Source organism: Rhamphochromis sp. 'chilingali', assembly GCF_963969265.1.
Source record: "Rhamphochromis sp. 'chilingali' genome assembly, chromosome: 2".
Classification (NCBI taxonomy): domain Eukaryota; kingdom Metazoa; phylum Chordata; class Actinopteri; order Cichliformes; family Cichlidae; genus Rhamphochromis; species Rhamphochromis sp. 'chilingali'.
Genome location: NC_137930.1, coordinates 6,191,752 through 6,209,271, shown reverse-complemented (window position 1 = coordinate 6,209,271; position 17,520 = coordinate 6,191,752). Strand labels below are relative to the sequence as shown.

Sequence of the window (17,520 nt, the reverse complement as noted above, 5' to 3'; positions counted from 1 at the left end):
AAAAACTATGATGACTTTTTGTCGATAAATAAAAACGAGATGGAAATATTCTGGAGAGACGAGATCCAATCAGAACTGATTACGCTACAAAATGTCAACGATTTGAAGGAAGAGAAGAGAGTAAACATGTGGACACATTCTGCATTTAAAGTCAAGGGAAGTAAGACATTTTATAAACTGTGTGGAGCAACTCTCACCATTAAAAACATTTTGTATTTTAATCAATTGAAAGACTTCAAATTTTTAAACTTCATAAGTTTAGACAACTTAAATTTGACTGAAACTAAAGAGCATTTTAGTCAAAAGACTACAAAAACGCAAATCAAAATGTACTGTCAAAATGAACACAGCGGAAATATACAGTCCGAAAAATACTTCTTAGAAGAGTAACCAGTGGACGTGCATTTTAAATTTTAATGCTACATTTTCAGCTAAAATTACTTTATCTTTAAAACTAAAGAACTAATAAAAACATGTATAAATCAACTGACCTTTGAGGAGCTGTTAGCATTTTCCATCCATCTTGCTCATCTTACCCAATTCAGGACAAGACGAGAGGATTTTCTTAACAAGAATTCTGTTCTGTGCAGGATTTAAGTAATGAAGCACATTTGGCTGAGTCTCTTATATGGATTCATTTAGTAGATTTTATAAGTTTAAAAAGCGTTATTTGTGCCATTGCAAAGAAAAAGGAAACACAAAATTAAAGACAAAAGACAAAATTAACTTTCTTATTTAAGATGAAACCTGGATTCTCTTATTTGTGTTCTTTTATAGTTCTTACAAGAAAGGACCGTAAAGGGGCTTAGAAAAAGGAAGAGACAAGCAGCAACGTGGTGACCAGAGATTGTGGAATCTCAGTGAAGTTTAGCACAGTCGAAATAACCATTAGCGATGCAAAATGAGTATCAGGTGAAATTTACAAACACCAACAGGAGGTGAAGACAACAGCTGATGTATGACACGGCGCCTTAGTGGGTCGCCTAAGCACTCATACACTCAACAAAAATATAATAATAACAATAATAATAAACGCAACACCTTTGTTACTGCTCCCATTCCCCATGGGATGGACGTAGAGACCTAAAATTCATTCCAGATACACAATATAACCATCACTCCCAAACAGTGGTCACAAATCAGTCCAAATGTGTGGTAGTGGGCACATCTGCTATATTGAGATAATCCATCCCACCTCACAGGTGTGCCACATCAGGATGCTGATCTGACATCATGAGTAGTGCACAGGTGTACCTCAGACTGCCCACAACAAAAGGCCACCCTGGAATGTGCAGTTTTTTGCGCTATTGGGGGTCTGGGGACCCAGAACCGGTCAGTATCTGGTGTGACCACCATTTGCCTCATGCAGTGCAACACATCGTCGCATGGAGTCTATCAGATTGTCAATTGTGGCCTGTGGAATGTTGGTCCACTCCACTTCAATGGCTGTGCGAGGTTGTTGGATATTCGTGGGAACTGGTACACGCTGTCGTATACGCCGGTCAAGCACATCCCGAACATGCTCAATGGGTGACATGTCCGGTGAGTATGCTGGCCATGCAAGAACTGGGACATTCTCAGCTGCCATCTGCCCTGAACAATGTGAACCATGATTCATCCGTGAAGCGCACACCTCTCCAACGTGCCAGACGCCATCGAATGTGAGCATTTGCCCACACAAGTCTGTTACGGCGACGAGCTGGAGTCAGGTCAAGACCCCGATGAGGACGACGGGCATGCAGTTGAGTGTCCCTGAGATGGTTTCTGGCAGTTTGTGCAGAAATTGTTTGGTTGTGCAAACCAATTGTTCCAGCAGCTGTCTGGGTGGCTGGTCTCAGACGATCTTGGAGGTGAACCTGCTGGATGTGGAGGTCCTGGGCTGGTTACACGAGGTCTGCGGTTGTGAGGCCGGTTGGATGTGCTGCCATATTCTCTGAAACGCCTGTGGAGACGGCTTATGGTTGAGAAATGAACATTCAATGCACGGGCGACAGATCTGGTTGACATTCCTGCTGTCAGCATGCCAATTGCACGCTCCCTCATTCCTTGTGGCATCTGTGGCATTTTGCTGTGAGACAAAACTGCACATTCCACACATTTGGACTGATTTGTGACCGCTGTTTGGGAGAGATGGTTATATTGTGTATCTGGAATGAATTTTAGGTCTCTACGTCCATCCCATGGGGAATGGGAGCAGTAACAAAGGTGTTGCGTTTATATTTTTGTTGAGTGTACGTCCACTAGTGAACCGACCGTGAGCTATGGGGTGTTCACGTGTCTGCCTTTAGTCACACACATAGAAAACTGAACTTTCTGAGATTTGCGGCATGAACAGAGACCTGAAGGACTCCACAGGTGAACTGTTAGCAGAGGATTAACTTCCAATGGTCAAACTGAAATATCTTCTTTACAAAAATAAATAATCAGAAGACCGACCCATTGCTTAGGACAGGAGATCAAAAATAAAATAAAATAAAGGTGCTTCAGAGCTGTCAGTAATCAAATATCATTACAATCTCTAAGCAGCGTATTCAAACTGTTTCGCCCCATTCTGACACCCTAATAAAATGTATCAGCGTCTGCTACCTCCGTGTAGTCACTGAGCTCTTTGTTCCCCATAACCTTGGTTAAAAAGGAAAGTTTAAATAATATTTCAGCATAAAAGCATTCCTGCATTCAAAGATTCACCCAGGAAAAAAAAGACTGGAGATGAAGCTCTCAAACCAGTAGGTTTAAGACGTGTTACAGAAATGTGGAATTTCTTCTTCATCTGAAAATATTTCTGCATTTTTCTGGAGAGCTCTTCAGAAAACATTTGACCTCTTTAAAGACCCTATGCTGAAGTGATGACAATAGACCACCTACGCTTAAATTCAAAGGCGTTTTAATTCTCACAGCTACATTTATAACCTCTATTGCATCTAAACACTCAACACTACCACTTTTATCACTGTGCAACAGGCTTTAAATACCAAGCTCAGCCTGAATAAATACTTGCTATATTTCACTTCTCTGCACATGAGGTCTGTGAACCTCATTCTTGGGGTTCATAGTGTAAATACCCATTCAAGTAAAAATGTACTTAAATTATTGCTAAAAGCTTGTACTCGTCAGCATTACAGGAAGACAGACTGTGGTTCCGATCTCACACGAATTACTCCATTACGGTACACTCATCAGCATAAAGAAACCATGCAAATGTTCTAATGAGAGGAATTTTTGCATAAGGCAAAAAAAACCAAACTGACAAGATCACGTTTGCATAAACTGGAGCTTCATCCACCAGCTGTTAACTGGTTAAAATGGCATAAAGGCTGAAACGATATGAGATTCTCCAAATTTTTCCATCTTCGCGAGTCCTCGCAAGCCGTTTTTGTACACGGGGCTCAACTGTAGTTTAACAAACCACAATCATAAACAAATGCTTCAGATCATGAGCCACTCCAAGCCTTTTCTAGACTTGTGTCCTCCTGCCATCTTGGTTTCACTGAATCTAATCTGGCCTTCCAGTTCAGGAGACACGTTTGCACTTTGTGATGAATCCTCAGTTTGTGAAGTTTCCTCTTTTTGGTAAACCTGGGTGATGATATGATGTCCTGGATGGATGCATGTTTTACTTTGGTTGATGTTGGGGGGGGAAAAAAACACTAGTGTGCACTTCAACCACATCATGAGATTGCATCATCTACTGTGGTGGAATACATGAGAAAATTATGCAAAGTATATCCCGGTGTGTAGGGATTACGTGGTATTAAACACGAATACGTAATAGCCGCCAGGTAGAACAACAAAGCTAACATTATACTGCCAACATGCCCAACAGATGCAGCACTGTTCATATCGTTTGCAGAATGAAGCAACTGTGTCAAAGTCAGTAAAAATAACTTTATATTTATTTACCGAGATGTGAGATTTACATGATTTTGCACCAGAGAGATCTGCAAATCAGAAAGTCTATTTTCAAAGTTCGGTGTGGGCTTTATGGGTAAGAAGGAGAAGAATGTGCTGTAGGTCAGTAAGTAGACCAAGAATAGCCTCTAAATAAGAATATAAGAAATGTGAGTCTACAGAAGGACAAAGCCAGCCATTAAAAGCCAAACATAGACCATGCAGTGGTGAATAAGGCCTGTGAGATTTGTAAGTTCCATGTAAGACGGCACAGTGTGTAAGTAACAATGGCACACCCCAACTTTAAGTCTTTTAAAAGTAAAATTCTAAGTATTTGTATTTAGAGGATAATTTAATCTCTACATGAAAGGTTCTCTGGGTTTGGTTCTCGGCTGCAAACTGACCTCGAACTTGGTGTAAAGCTCCGTGAAGAACTTCTGGTTTCATCACTGTGCATCCATTATCTCGGACTAAAATATAAACTTGCTCAGAAATTGCAGAAAGGGAAAAAAATCTTTTTCACTGTAAAAACTTTGTTATATTTGTCACAATAAATAACCCATTTGAGATTCTTAATCTTCCTAAATACAGCCACTGTATCTCAGGGAATCCAGTAGTTTGATATTAACATTGATGTTTGTGTGGACGAAGGTTTTGATGAAGAGGAGAGGTTAAAGAATAAGAACTACAGTTAGGCTCATGTGAGCCATGAAAGGGGCCCAGTAGCAGATGGACGCTGGAGAGAGACATTAGTCACACAACAATCAACTCTGACTACTGGGCGACTCTTCTGCACCCCGGGCATCCCCCCCTCCCTGCGTGTCTCTCTGTCACCAGGCAGGCCCGGGCCACTCGAGCCAGGACAGCAGGCTTCATAGTGTCAGTGCCAGCCCTCAGGAGAACACACACGGGGCATACAGCCACAATCCTGCAGCTGCCTCAGACTCTCATGTTTTCCCCGTGTGTCGCCTTTCTTCCACTTTCACTTGATTCTCACAGCTCTTCCACAGGCCTGCTACATGCGTGTGTTTGCAAATATGCAACGTTTATGGAGGTTATAATGAAGATGGAAGCTTTTACTGGCGTGCGATTGTCTGCATTATCAGAAGAAACCTGTTTGTGTGTGTAATTGTGCTTGTATGTGTGCATCAGCAGGAGGTCGTGTTGCTATACAAGTTGAATGTTTTATCCCAGCCTAGGCAGTTCCTTTCACTCATTCTTCTGTTGGACCACTCAACGGCATCTGTTTCAACTGCTTCCAACATTTGCACACACACACACACACACACACACACACACACACACACACACACACACACACACACACACACACACACACACACACACACCGGTTTTTATAAAAAGAGGATTTTCCCATAATCCTCAAAGCAAACATTGTTCCACTTTATAATGTTTAGCCATGTTTTAATGTTGTAGCCCATATGGCCCAAAGAGAATTATTCACCATCAGGGATGACATTTCTTGTACTCTGCTTATTTTAATATTGCTATTTTACTTCAAGGACCATATGGCACAATATTCATTCTTTACAAGTATGCAAGTGTGACTAAAGCATTCAATATCTAAGCAGACTCGGGGGTGCTTCATTCATCTTCCTATGTTAATAGCCTCCACTACAGAGGTCCCAAGGTAAAAATCATTCAAGTACACCTCATGTTATTCAAGCAGTCAGAATGTATTTAAATGTGTGATTCTGGGCCGAGCTGATGTGCCGTCCGTCCCTGACTTCCACCCTGGTCATCACTATAGGAACAATTCTGAAAAAGAGAAAAATGTAGTTCTATTTTCTCTTACTAATGCATGCACATATCTACTACTCTAGTAAATTAAACCTTTGAATATAAGGACTTTGCAACATCTGAGGTGGGATTTGCTACAACATGGATGTTACAAAGACCGGGGGCTGCAGTACTGAACTTTCCTAGCACTCATCCAACAGATGTGCAAATGCCAATGAATATTTCACAATCTGTTCAGACTTTAGGCATTCCTTTACCTGCCTGTCCTCTAATCTGTGTGATGGGTAATTATTGTCCTTGTGTAAAAATCCAGAGCATTGCCTGCTAAAGTAGGCTTCATAGACTGTATATAAAGGATGGATGTTACCATTGATACACCCTTTTATTAGTGGACGCTAACGGTTATATATTGGCTGCTACCATGTGATCAGAAGTGACCATAGTTGAGGGTGCATTAGCATTTTGGTGAACGCACATATCCCAAACAACAGGCTAATGGAGGGGTTGTCCCACATGCCAAGCACTTCTGGTCAACAAAAACAAATAACTCCAGTTCAGTGACGTCAGGTCAGGTCGCAGTGGCTACTACTGTTACACGTGAGGAAAATATTTGGAAATGATTCTTCTAAAACTGTTTGTGTGTCAAAGAGGATTTACACAAAGTTTTGTAACTGTTTGTGGTCATGTATGTGCTTAGGTCCATTTAAAACATACCCCATGCTCTGTAAAAATAAACATAAATACTATGTAAAGCACTGCTACAAATAGTTAAATATGTAAATGAGTCCAAAGAATGGTTGGGGGGGGGGGGGGGGGGGTCTGCTTGATTGTTTGTTTTTGTTTGTCTCAGAATCAAGTATTTGAAAAATGTAAGTCATTTGGAGATTTCTTATAAATAAAAGTTAACAGATAGGAACATTGCACCACAGCGCTATAAGTCTTCTTTTTCTAATTATTAAAAAAGAATACTACAATTAAAAATAATCTCAAAATTTAAGTGTTTACTGTGAAAAAAAAAACATCTACATTGTGTGTGCTGCACTACTTTCAAAGCTTGAACTTTAATTTACAGACTCAGTCCCCTAGGAGCAAGCACTGGGTGACAGAGTGGGAAGGAAAAACTATATTTTAACAGGAAGTTCGGGTAGAACCAGGATCAGGGAGGGTCGGCCATCTGCCACAACTGGCTGGGGTGGGGGTGGGTGGGGGCAAGAGGCAAGAGAACAGAAAAAAACAAAGATTTTTTTTTTTTTTTTTTTAAAGGACAAAACACAGAGAGACAAGCATAAAACCATAACTATAGAAGAGAGGGAAGACAGTCACATATTCAAAGGTTTGGTCCAGAACCTTCCAGAATAACAGACTGTGACTGTGTTACAACCGTTAATATATGGCATCTCAAATGTACTGGGAATAGTTCACTATGAGTTTTTTGGTTCCCCCTTCTTTCCTTAACACTGAGCACATGCCATTCATGCAATGAGCACAGAACATTGTGCATTTTATACTTCTAATCAACCAGATTTACTTTGCTTTTCACACATTAGAGTGAAGGTCATCCTAATCTCTACAAGCAGATATCTGCTGCGAACATGCAGACATATGGACATCCAAGGAACGAAAGCAGGCAATGAATAGGAGGCATTGTTTCCACGCAGATAAACAGCCCATGTTAAGAGTTAAAGAACTGAAACCAAGGGTTGAAACCTTTAAAATGTTAAAAAAGAATCGACATTCAAACACAAATACACAGAACAGAAAGTCTTAACTCATACATCTATTATCCAGGGCATCGAAGGTTTAGAGACTGGATGTCTTTAAGGGTCAAAAAGGATAAACTACACATAAAACCTTTCAAGGATGCAAGCCTTTGTCTACTTCTGGCTTGAGCAGCACCTGCTTAAGCAGGTACATTCCTACCTTAATGTACTGATGGCATAAAATAATATTAAATGTTACTGCGATATATTGTACACTAGTGCCAAACACTAACAAATCGAGTGAAATAACGTGATCAGCAGTCAACTAACTAAACAGCATGTCTTCGTCTCATCTTCCACCACTCATTCCCAACTAGTTGCATGAGATGGCCATCCCCACTTGAGCCTGGTTCTGCTGGAGGTTTCTTCCTGTTGAATGGGAGTTTTTCCTTCCCACTGTCACCAAAGCGCTTGCTCATAGGGAGTGATCTGATTGTTGTGTCAGCCAACAATTCTCTGTTTTCTCTGTATTATTGCGGCGTCTTTACCTTACAATACAAAGCCCTTAAGCAACTGGGCAACTGTAGTTGTAATTTGGAGCTATATGAATAAAACTGAATTCAACTGAAAAACTTACAGGGAGAAAGGATTTTTTCCAGCACTGATGGACGTCACCGGAACTCCAATCCAAGAACTTGATAATTAAACTGAGTGGATTTGAACTGAATACACATACTGACCACATGAATACTCTGCTTTTTTCCCTTTTTACACCAACTCTCTTGCAGTTTAGAAAGTATGACCAGCCCACTCTCATTCCAGAGGTTACAATTAACACTGCTGGTGTGCCTTTGTCTACAAAGGCATCCTTTTAGGAGGGGGTTATCCTACCCAAACTAGGATCATTCCATTACTTTGACTAACCCCAACCACGGAGTGTTAGTCAAAGTAAAAAGTGATAAAAAAAAATAAACTGAAAAAATAATCAGCGAGTGGGGGAAAAAAAGTGCAAAAACACAAGAGTCAGATAAGGACACAAACCACAAACTCATGGTTGATGAACTCCCATCTGCACAGCCTCTTAGTACAGCCTCTGTAGGTCACAAAAGCAGCACCTTTATACATCTATAGAAATACATACACACACAGCTGTAGCTGGTGCATCAAGGAACCGACACCAAGAGAGGTGTAATGACATTACTTGCCAGAACTGTATTTTGTAGCACCCAAGGGTGAGAATGCGTTGGTATGACAATATCACAGTATGACTGCTTTGATAGGGATCTTGTCCTTTGTGCTCGTCCACTCCCATAAGACACAAATAAGAAAGTTGTAGTGAACGAAACCCTAATATCAAACGGCTGAAATGACCACGGCGCAGAAGACAGGATATAAAATTTCATCTAAGATATTTGTAAGAACGGCAGCATTAGATACCCTGCATTGAACAGCAATCAACAGAAATCAGTATCGTACTAATTAAATTCATTATACTAACAATATTCAGCAGCGTTTCTCACGTGATCTGAAGCTGGAAAGGTGTTTTGTTTGGTTTCACTAGTGGCTACCTACTTTTATGGATAATCCATATGAGACCCTACAAATGCCTTCCATTCAGACCAAGCCGATTATTCTTGGTTCCATTTCTAATGTAGACTTTAATCAGTTTTCTACTCCGTCACATGTGATTTTTGACTTGGCATTGATGCACGTGTCCGAGTTCAGACTTTTTGATATAATTTGGTCACGATTTCAATTAATCCATTACTGATAAGTTCATTCTGCTGAAGACAGACTGAAAAAAAAAAACCTTTATCCACGTCTCCAGTTCTTCTGATTAGTTCTGACCCGATTTCATTTTGTAAAAAAAAACAAAACAAAGACATATTCATCAGGCTGAATAATAAAGCTGCATCAGTGAAAAGAAACCTGCAAAGCATCTTTTATTCTTTCTCGGCACTAATACGCACTTGAGTAAGACAGAGAAAGTTGCTTTATGAGTGGTGAAGAGGCTGTGATTCACAGCATGCGCTCCTCATTATTTCACCATCTCTTCTCACGGAGGCATTACCATTTATGCACACACGCAGTAATTGGTCACAGATTGCACACTGATACAGTGAAGTGCTTATTTCCTCCTGAAATATGACGGTAAAAGGTTCAGCTAGCAGCTCTCCTCTCTGCTCGCCGTCCTTACCGTTATTCCTCATCCACCAGCTTTAGGTTGGTTTTTTTGCTGAGTCAGACAGAGTCATTATCCAGTCTCTTCCTTGGGAGGGTGGAGGGGGTGGGGTCACACGTCACACAGACACACACGCAGGAGACAATATCCTCCACCAGAGGAAAGGGAGGCCTGGGGAGGTTACAGCAATACAACACCGTTTAATAAGTGTGAACACAGGAGCGTTGTGCCGAGGCAGACACCACGTGTGCTGCATGTGCGTGCATCTGTGAGTCTTAACCCACACCTAGTAAAGGAACAGCGTACGGCTGCATGGATGCGAAAAAGAGTACAGTGACCTCCATCTACCCATCTCGTTGCCACGATTACATCCTCTAAAGCCAACACGAGCTCCGCTCTCCTCAAAACACACGTACAAAACGAATTAGCCCCTGAACTGTGTTTTCCATCTGTGGTCCATTAAAACTTGGGTACTGCTTTATTTAGACAGTAGCAGGTAAAGAGGCAGAGATTGTGGCGGCTGCGCACCCCTTATTTAAATACAGTGCTTTGTCAGCACTGTTTCATTTGTTTGTTTGTTTTGGATTCCTCTCTCCTAAGCTGAAACTCCAGCTGGACTTTATCACAGACCACAAAGGATCAGAACAAATGGTCTTTAAGGTGATCCGGGGGACAAATCAACAGCGGAATAATTAAATTTTTAAAAAATGCTGCTTTATGTTGAATCAGCTCAATTGTTTACTCACTGAAAATCTACTATAATGTGCCATTAACTCATATCTCTGAAAGTAAGTATAATCATCAATCATTTTTTAGGGTAACTTTTATTTGAATGATTTTTGTCATTTTATTGTGCTCTCAGAGGGTCGTCTGTCCCTCCCAGAGTTTAACTTTGTAAACAAAAAAACTAGTTAAGGACAACTTGAACGATCTAAAAAATAATTTGTAAAATTTGAGATTCTAGCATTTCAATAGTCTCTGTTGCTCGAACTGAGTTTTAAACTAGTTTTGGTTTTGTGTCGTCTCCCTACGCTTTCCTTTTTCCACCCCACACCAGTCATGGCAGGTGTTTGCCCTTCACTGAGGTTGGGTGTGCCAGAAGTTTCTTTTCTCTTGCCAAGTTCTGCTTACAGGAAATCATCTGATTGTCGTTTCCCCTCTAATACTCCAAGTGTCTTTACTATACAGTATAATGCGCCTTGAGGCAACTGTTATTATGACTTGCTGCTACACTTAATTTCACTATATACAAATATGGGAACATAGCAGCAGCTAAATCTCTAATGTTGAGGCTTCAAAATACAGCCTGGAGAGCTGACATTGTGCGATCAACATTAAGTAAGGCAGAACAAAGCACTGGTTTGAAAGTCTTCATTTGTGACATTTCTGAGCTACTGTAACAAGCTCAGAGCCCATGGTAGGTAAGCTAGCCTTGCGCTGGTAGCTTTATTTATGGATGTTTGTTGTATGTCATTCCCTATCTCTCCTTCCACTTCTATGTAATGCTATACTGAAACTTACATAATAACATAAACTGCACAAAAAGATTAAATTTACATGTAGTCATACTATGACTTCTAAGTGTCCCTTGGAAGTCAGACCTGGGAAATTACTTTATTCCCGAGTTAGCGCGTTCCAGCAGAAATGTCATAAAAGTAAAAAATGGAGTTCGCACCACTCAGGTCTCGCTAACAATACACCGTGAAACTTGTTGTTTTGCACAGAAAAACACAGCTACAGCACGTCAGATAAAGCCTGCGTCACGGAGTATTTAGCGAGTCACAATACATGACAGTGGCTGTACAAACTAAAAGTTTTATAGCTTTACTGAAGTCTAATTCAATGTCGCCATCTTGGACTCTTAACTTGGAGATTCTCCAACTTTCCAAGTAAGGAATTCAAGTCGATGATCATTCCAAATTCAATTTATGATTTGAACGTTAGCATTATCTAGCTTGAGGTTGCGAGCATTAGCTAGGCTAATTGGCTAGGTGCTACATGTCAAGGCTAAAAATAAAAAAAATATTGAGACAGTAAAATTAAAAGCCAGGTTTTAATTATAAATTGCTTAGCTTTAAATGTGCAAGAGGAGAAAATATAATTTCATCTTTTAAAAATGAAAAGGCCACAGGATTCTTTTTTGTGCTATTTTCTGCTGCTGTTCACTAATGCTAATAGCAAATCTAAAACACAAACCAGTGTTAGCTGAATTACCATAAAAAGGATATAAGTTCAAAGAAAAAGATAAATAGACTTCGTACTCTGTGAAAACTTACTTGTTTCCAATTAGGTAATTATATATCATTTTTTAATAATTTATCACACTCTGCACAGAGTGAAAAGAAATTATCAGAACAAACAACAGTGAGTAATCACCATCAGGCCTGCTGAACACAAAAACCGAGGTCGTGAGCACAACAGCAGGGAAACATTTTTCCACTGTGGGAGTTTTCAGAGAGCAGAGCGAGCAGTTGGCCCACTCTGTGGAGTGTTTATCGTGTCAATTCTTCCAGCCGGGAAAATACATAAGTAGTAGTTGAAATCTAGACTTCCTTTTCACTTCCTGCTGAGGTCAGGAAATGTGAGGGTTGATTCAGACTTCCCACAGTGGGATGGTTGGACTCATCCATTCCTCTGCTTGGTGCTCAAAACCCCCGAAAGGCTGAGATCCTGCTTACAGTATTTATTTCTGTTCTTACTTTCGAAATAAAATATGTGAACTTACTGTTCTCGGTGGTATTTTCAGTATAGGTTAAATGTAGCTTTAAAAGTAATGTGCAAAAATTCTATTTTTATCTAGTTATTTATTTCCGTTTTTGCAGAAGAAAAACAAAAACATAAAAGCTTTACAAATAAAATAAGATCACGTGACTCAAAGGGAATATCAAAGACATCAGCGTCTTTATACACGAGCTCCATTCTGCAGTTTATTCACACAATGGCTCAGCTCCCGCGACAAGGATTAAGCCAAGTCACTTTTTTCAGTGGAGATCTTCATTGAGTTTTTTAAGTTAGGGATTAGGGTTAATCCATGCCTGCCTTTGTATGTTCAGTAAAAAAAAAATGTACATGGATTATGATCAGTGTACACTGATCAGCCACAGCAATTATGCCCATGACAGGTGAAGTGATTGCACTGCAGAAAATTGCAATGCCAGCAAATCTTGATGTTTTGCTGATGACCACCTAAACAATGTTAAAGAGAAAACACAGGACCCCATAGCAACAACACTCCCCGGTGACTCTTCCCTCCTCTGGAAGGACAGTGTGCCTCATATCGCTTAAAAAACTGCTCAGCTACAAACTCAAGGAAAACAGCACAGAGCCCAAAGGTGTTAATTGACCTCCATGTTTTCAGGATCCACTCAAGCATACACCAGAATGCACAGGACCCAAAATCACGTATCTGTGTCCCGATGTATCACACGATATCGTTGACTAATATCAGCTAATGACATACCATTTACTGATATTGCTGGGAAATATTTAGCTGTTGTGGCACATCAGGTTTGGGATGTGAAATGTTTAGGAATCAAAACAGTGAAATAGTTTTTTTGTTTAATTTAAATGGGGCTATATTAGTTTAGATAGAAAAAATTGATAATTACAAATAATAAAAACTAAATTTAAGTAAAAAGAAAAAAACTGTTATTAGCATCAGAATGTCACAATGAGTGCATCACTAGCTTATTATACTGCAAAAAGTAAAGCCATGTAAAGCTGGTTTCACGTCTTGTGGGTATGAATGTGCTTTTATGGGCTATTTTGTTTTATTTTTGCTTGTTTGCTTCTAATAGAGACATGTTGCCGTATCTTACAACATGTTGCAGAATCACACGTTCGGTAACAGCATTCTTATCATCTTCAAAGTGCAACAACAGTGTTGTTGTGTGACTTAAGTGATTATTGGCACAGATACAAACAACGAAAGAGACACATTTTCAGATACAGTCACATCTGTGTGGATGTGAGAGACACACTGAAAGACGAGGAGCTCGGGCAGTCAGGCAAGCCAGCACAGGCTCCGCCAGCCTCCTGCAGCCACAATCCAGCCACCACCACCACCCCCCATCCGGCTCCCTTGCACACCAGCATCCCCTATTCCACCCTACTCCCCCACCCCACCCAGGAGGATGCCTATTGTTCCCCCATCTCCTAAACAAAGCCTGCACCCTCACAACCTCACCCCCAAAACCACCCTCTCTTTCCCCATCTAACCCCTTTGCCCTCCCTCAGCACACACACTCACACACACACACAGCTTTGCTGCTCTAATAAACCGGCTCAGCTCCCTAAATTTCATTACATACAAGCCCGGACCCCCACCCACCCAGCCACCCCCCCCTTCCCTTCTTTCTTTTACAGTTTTTCCCCTCTTGGCAGAGTTTATCTTTGCGTATCGTGCTGCATGCTAAATATTGGGACATCAGAACAGAATGCACTACAACAACAACAGAAACTGCTCGATGAAAAACCAGGAAGCTGAAAAACTGGACTGCAGTGACACTGGAGGAATTAATTTATCGTGAGAATTAAAAGGAAGATTGTGTCTTTTTTTTTTTTTAAAAAGAGAAATTTTAAAAAAAAAAAGAAAAAAGAGCAGAGCAAACATCTTGCAAGCCAGCAGCATCCGTTCATTTGCAGGATTTACTGTATCACCTGTTGATTCAGCCAAAATGACAACTTGCACTGGCAAAAAAAAAAAGAACTACAACTACATTTGAAATTATAAACGAAACAAGTGGGACGTCACAAGACATCATTTCATTTGCCACGAAGATTACTCCTCCTAATCCCAGTTCCACAAAAATCTGTGTGCCGGATTTTGTCCTCCTGTTTAGAAATGAGTCGACAGATGAAACAACAAGGAGGACGGCAGCGAGCAGCGCCACTCCAAACTCCACCATATTGCAGCAGCATTGGTGAAGTAGATGAAAACACACACACACACACACACACACACACACAAACATGCACACATACACAGCGGTTGTGACTAAAGCACACAGAGGCCATATGGTGCGTCCTCATCCACCAACGCCTGTTGCTGCTTCAACAATGGGGCTGCCTGGCCTGGACAGCAAGAGGCAAACACACACATCCACAAATGTGTGTGTACACACACACACACACACACACACACACACACACCAAATGGTCGTTAGTCAGTCAGTCTGCGTTGCTTAGGCCCCGAACAAACGCCTGGATTTGCATTCTGCACCTCCCTTTATTCTCCTCCTCCCCTCCCTCTCCCCCTCACTCACACACACACACACACACACCCCTGGTCTCTACAGGTGCACGGAGCACTCAAAACAGATGTCAACGGACTGGAGAAGGAGAGGCACGGGTGAGTGAGGGGGAGAGGGGAGGAAAGTGGAGGCTGTTTGCCCAGAGCGACTGACAAAGCTTTGTACACTTGCGGGCCTAGACACGGCAAAGACAATGACACACACACACACACACACACACCTTACTCTGTTACACATTCAGGCCGGCCTGATTTGTCACTGTTGGAAACTTTAAAGGGGGGATGAGCGTGAATAGAAAACGCAATTTGCATCCACATTCAGATTCGCCCTCTTAAAGACAGGTTTTAAAAGTAACCTGCTCCACTTGGAGAAATCCACATTTCATTAATGATTCCAATGTTATAATTTGCACATCTGCCAAAACAGAGCCTGAACAAAGTAATTGTTCACACACTTTTAAAAAGGTGGAATGAAATATTTGGAATACCTCTGCAGAAAAACTCTTTTGTTTTCCGGATCATTTTAAAAAACACTTAAATGCATCCCACACTTTTTTTGGCACTGGCTGTTCTGAAACTGGGGCAGTGATGAAATTCACCGCTTGATCGACAATGTCAGGTGTTACTTCATCATTTGGACCATTTTAAAAGGCAGAATATGCAGAATAGTCTTTCCCTCCTTGTTTTTTATATATTTCATGAACAAAACGATACATTCAGTGACGTGGGGAAATAGAGCACCAGACATCTTTAAAAAAAACAAAAACAAAAGAGACAAGAATTAGAAAATTACACTGATAATGGAAACAGCTACAAGTTACATTCCTCACTGATTCCATTGTAATTACTGGACTTGTTGCACAACTTCACATTAACAAAACATTCATCTCCAATATCCCCAATTTCATTTAGCCGCATCAACTCTATTCAAAAAGAAGCCCAAACTAATATTCTCTGAAATATAATCCTTTTATCCAACATCGCCCTCCCGACATCTAACAGAAGGATTACTGTAACAGAATTAATGCATCTACTATGTTTCATCCTACAGGCTGTAATTTTCTCCAATAATTACATTGTGGTTTGGCCCTGCTTTGCCACACATCTCCAGCCATAGAGGACAGGAGCAGTCCTTTGATCAATATTAAAAAGGAAGTACAGAACACAACTACATAGGCTCATGTGAGGAGCTGCTGGAGAACAAGGACACTTGTGATTTGTGATGTGTTTAATTTTTGCAGGCAGCTTTTACTCCAAACTGACAGACGCGTGGAGTGGAAGGAGTGTCAGCATCACAGATCTCCATTTAGACTTATATATATATATATATATATATATATATATATATATATATATATATATATATATATATATATATATATATATATATATATATATATAAGAAGAGCTTTAAAGCTCTTCATAAAAGTCATTTTCTATAAAGGTGGAATAAGAAGTAAATGCGTTAACAGATCTCCCAAACGGGCTGTGTGATGGTGCTGAGAGTGAGCGTGTAATGTGTTCTGTCCACTGGGTAAACACTGGCTGTGTGCATGTTATCAGCCTATGGCCTGTTTCTGTGACTGGGGCCTGCCTGCCTGCCTGCCTGCCTGCCTGTGTAGGAAAAGAGAAAACCCCGCCGATGCAACAAGTCCCCCATTCACTCCCAGCTTTGTTAAGCTGCCTCCCAGCGCTGCTGCGAAAAGCTTTTCATCCACAATCTCTCAATCTCCCGTGGACACATTCCCGTTTTTAAAAACAGAAAACACGTGATTTTTAGCTTACGACAGAAAGAAGTGTTAGGAAACAAGGTTTGTTTTCTGGTGTCGGAAGGAAGGGGAATAAAACTGTAGTGAAAGCGACATCCCTCGCTTTGAAGCTCAACACGGCGCAGTATTAATAAGCTTGTTAGACTTGTTCAGCGTGTAGAATAGGTGTATTTGTGGCGATTTGTATTCCAGTGTCGCCGAAACTGTTTTAATTTGAGCTTCAGTGACCACTTCAGGATTTTAGAAACAAGCGAAACGTCCGGGGGCTTTCAGGCTACAGGCTGAAGAGAGCGAAGGGAGGGAGGGGGGGACTCCTCCTAGGGAACTTACCTCGATTCATACGCCTCTTTATGGATTAATTCCCACACTTTTCACCGGATCGGAGTCGCTACAGCAGCGGGAAGCCCTCCGCCAACTCCAGAGTCTCCTCTCGGTTTTGGTTTGAGGAAGGATCGGGCGCGCTGAGTGCGTAAAATACGCAGCGTCTCTCCAAGGATGCGAAATATGCGCGGAATGGGAGCAGGAATGAAATGAACGCAGCGGACTGAGTTGAACGGGGCGGGGTGAGAGGGACTGGCGTCACCCTGGATGGATGAAATAGAGTGAGTGAGAGATGGGAGGATGGGTGGAGAGAGAGAAAAAAAAAGAAAGAGAAAGAGAGCGAGGGGGAAGGGGAAGGGACTGTACAGGCTGCGTTCAACAACAAAAGAGTGGAGCGCCCAAACTCTATTCAGGAAGAGGAGGAGGAGGGTCGAGATAAAACACAGTCTGCTGTGCGGGGCTGACAACTAATCAGATAAGGTGACGCTAAAAGAAAGAGAAAAACACTTTGGATGGGAGCTTTGTGGCAGGAATTCAGAGACTCAAAAAGTTAGTCAACCACAACCTAGAAATATTTTTTAAATCTGATTTATAATCAATAAAAACGTGACGTGTGTAACTTTCGTCTGCTGTTATGCAAGCCTAGGT

General features: G+C 41.1%; 1 protein-coding gene across 2 annotated transcripts in view; it reads right to left on the bottom strand.

Annotated features, from left to right (window-relative positions):
• tead1a (TEA domain family member 1a) overlaps positions 1 to 17,143 on the bottom strand; it is a 50,270-nt gene extending 33,127 nt beyond the window's left edge. For both annotated transcript variants that reach the window (XM_080876596.1, XM_080876597.1), the window contains exon 1: positions 16,882 to 17,143. Coding sequence is in view for 1 of the 2 variants with exons in the window: in XM_080876597.1 (XP_080732723.1) it covers positions 16,882 to 16,891 (10 nt within the window). In the remaining variant the exon portion in view is untranslated. The remainder of the gene's footprint in view (positions 1 to 16,881) is intronic.
• Positions 17,144 to 17,520: the final 377 nt, after the last annotated feature.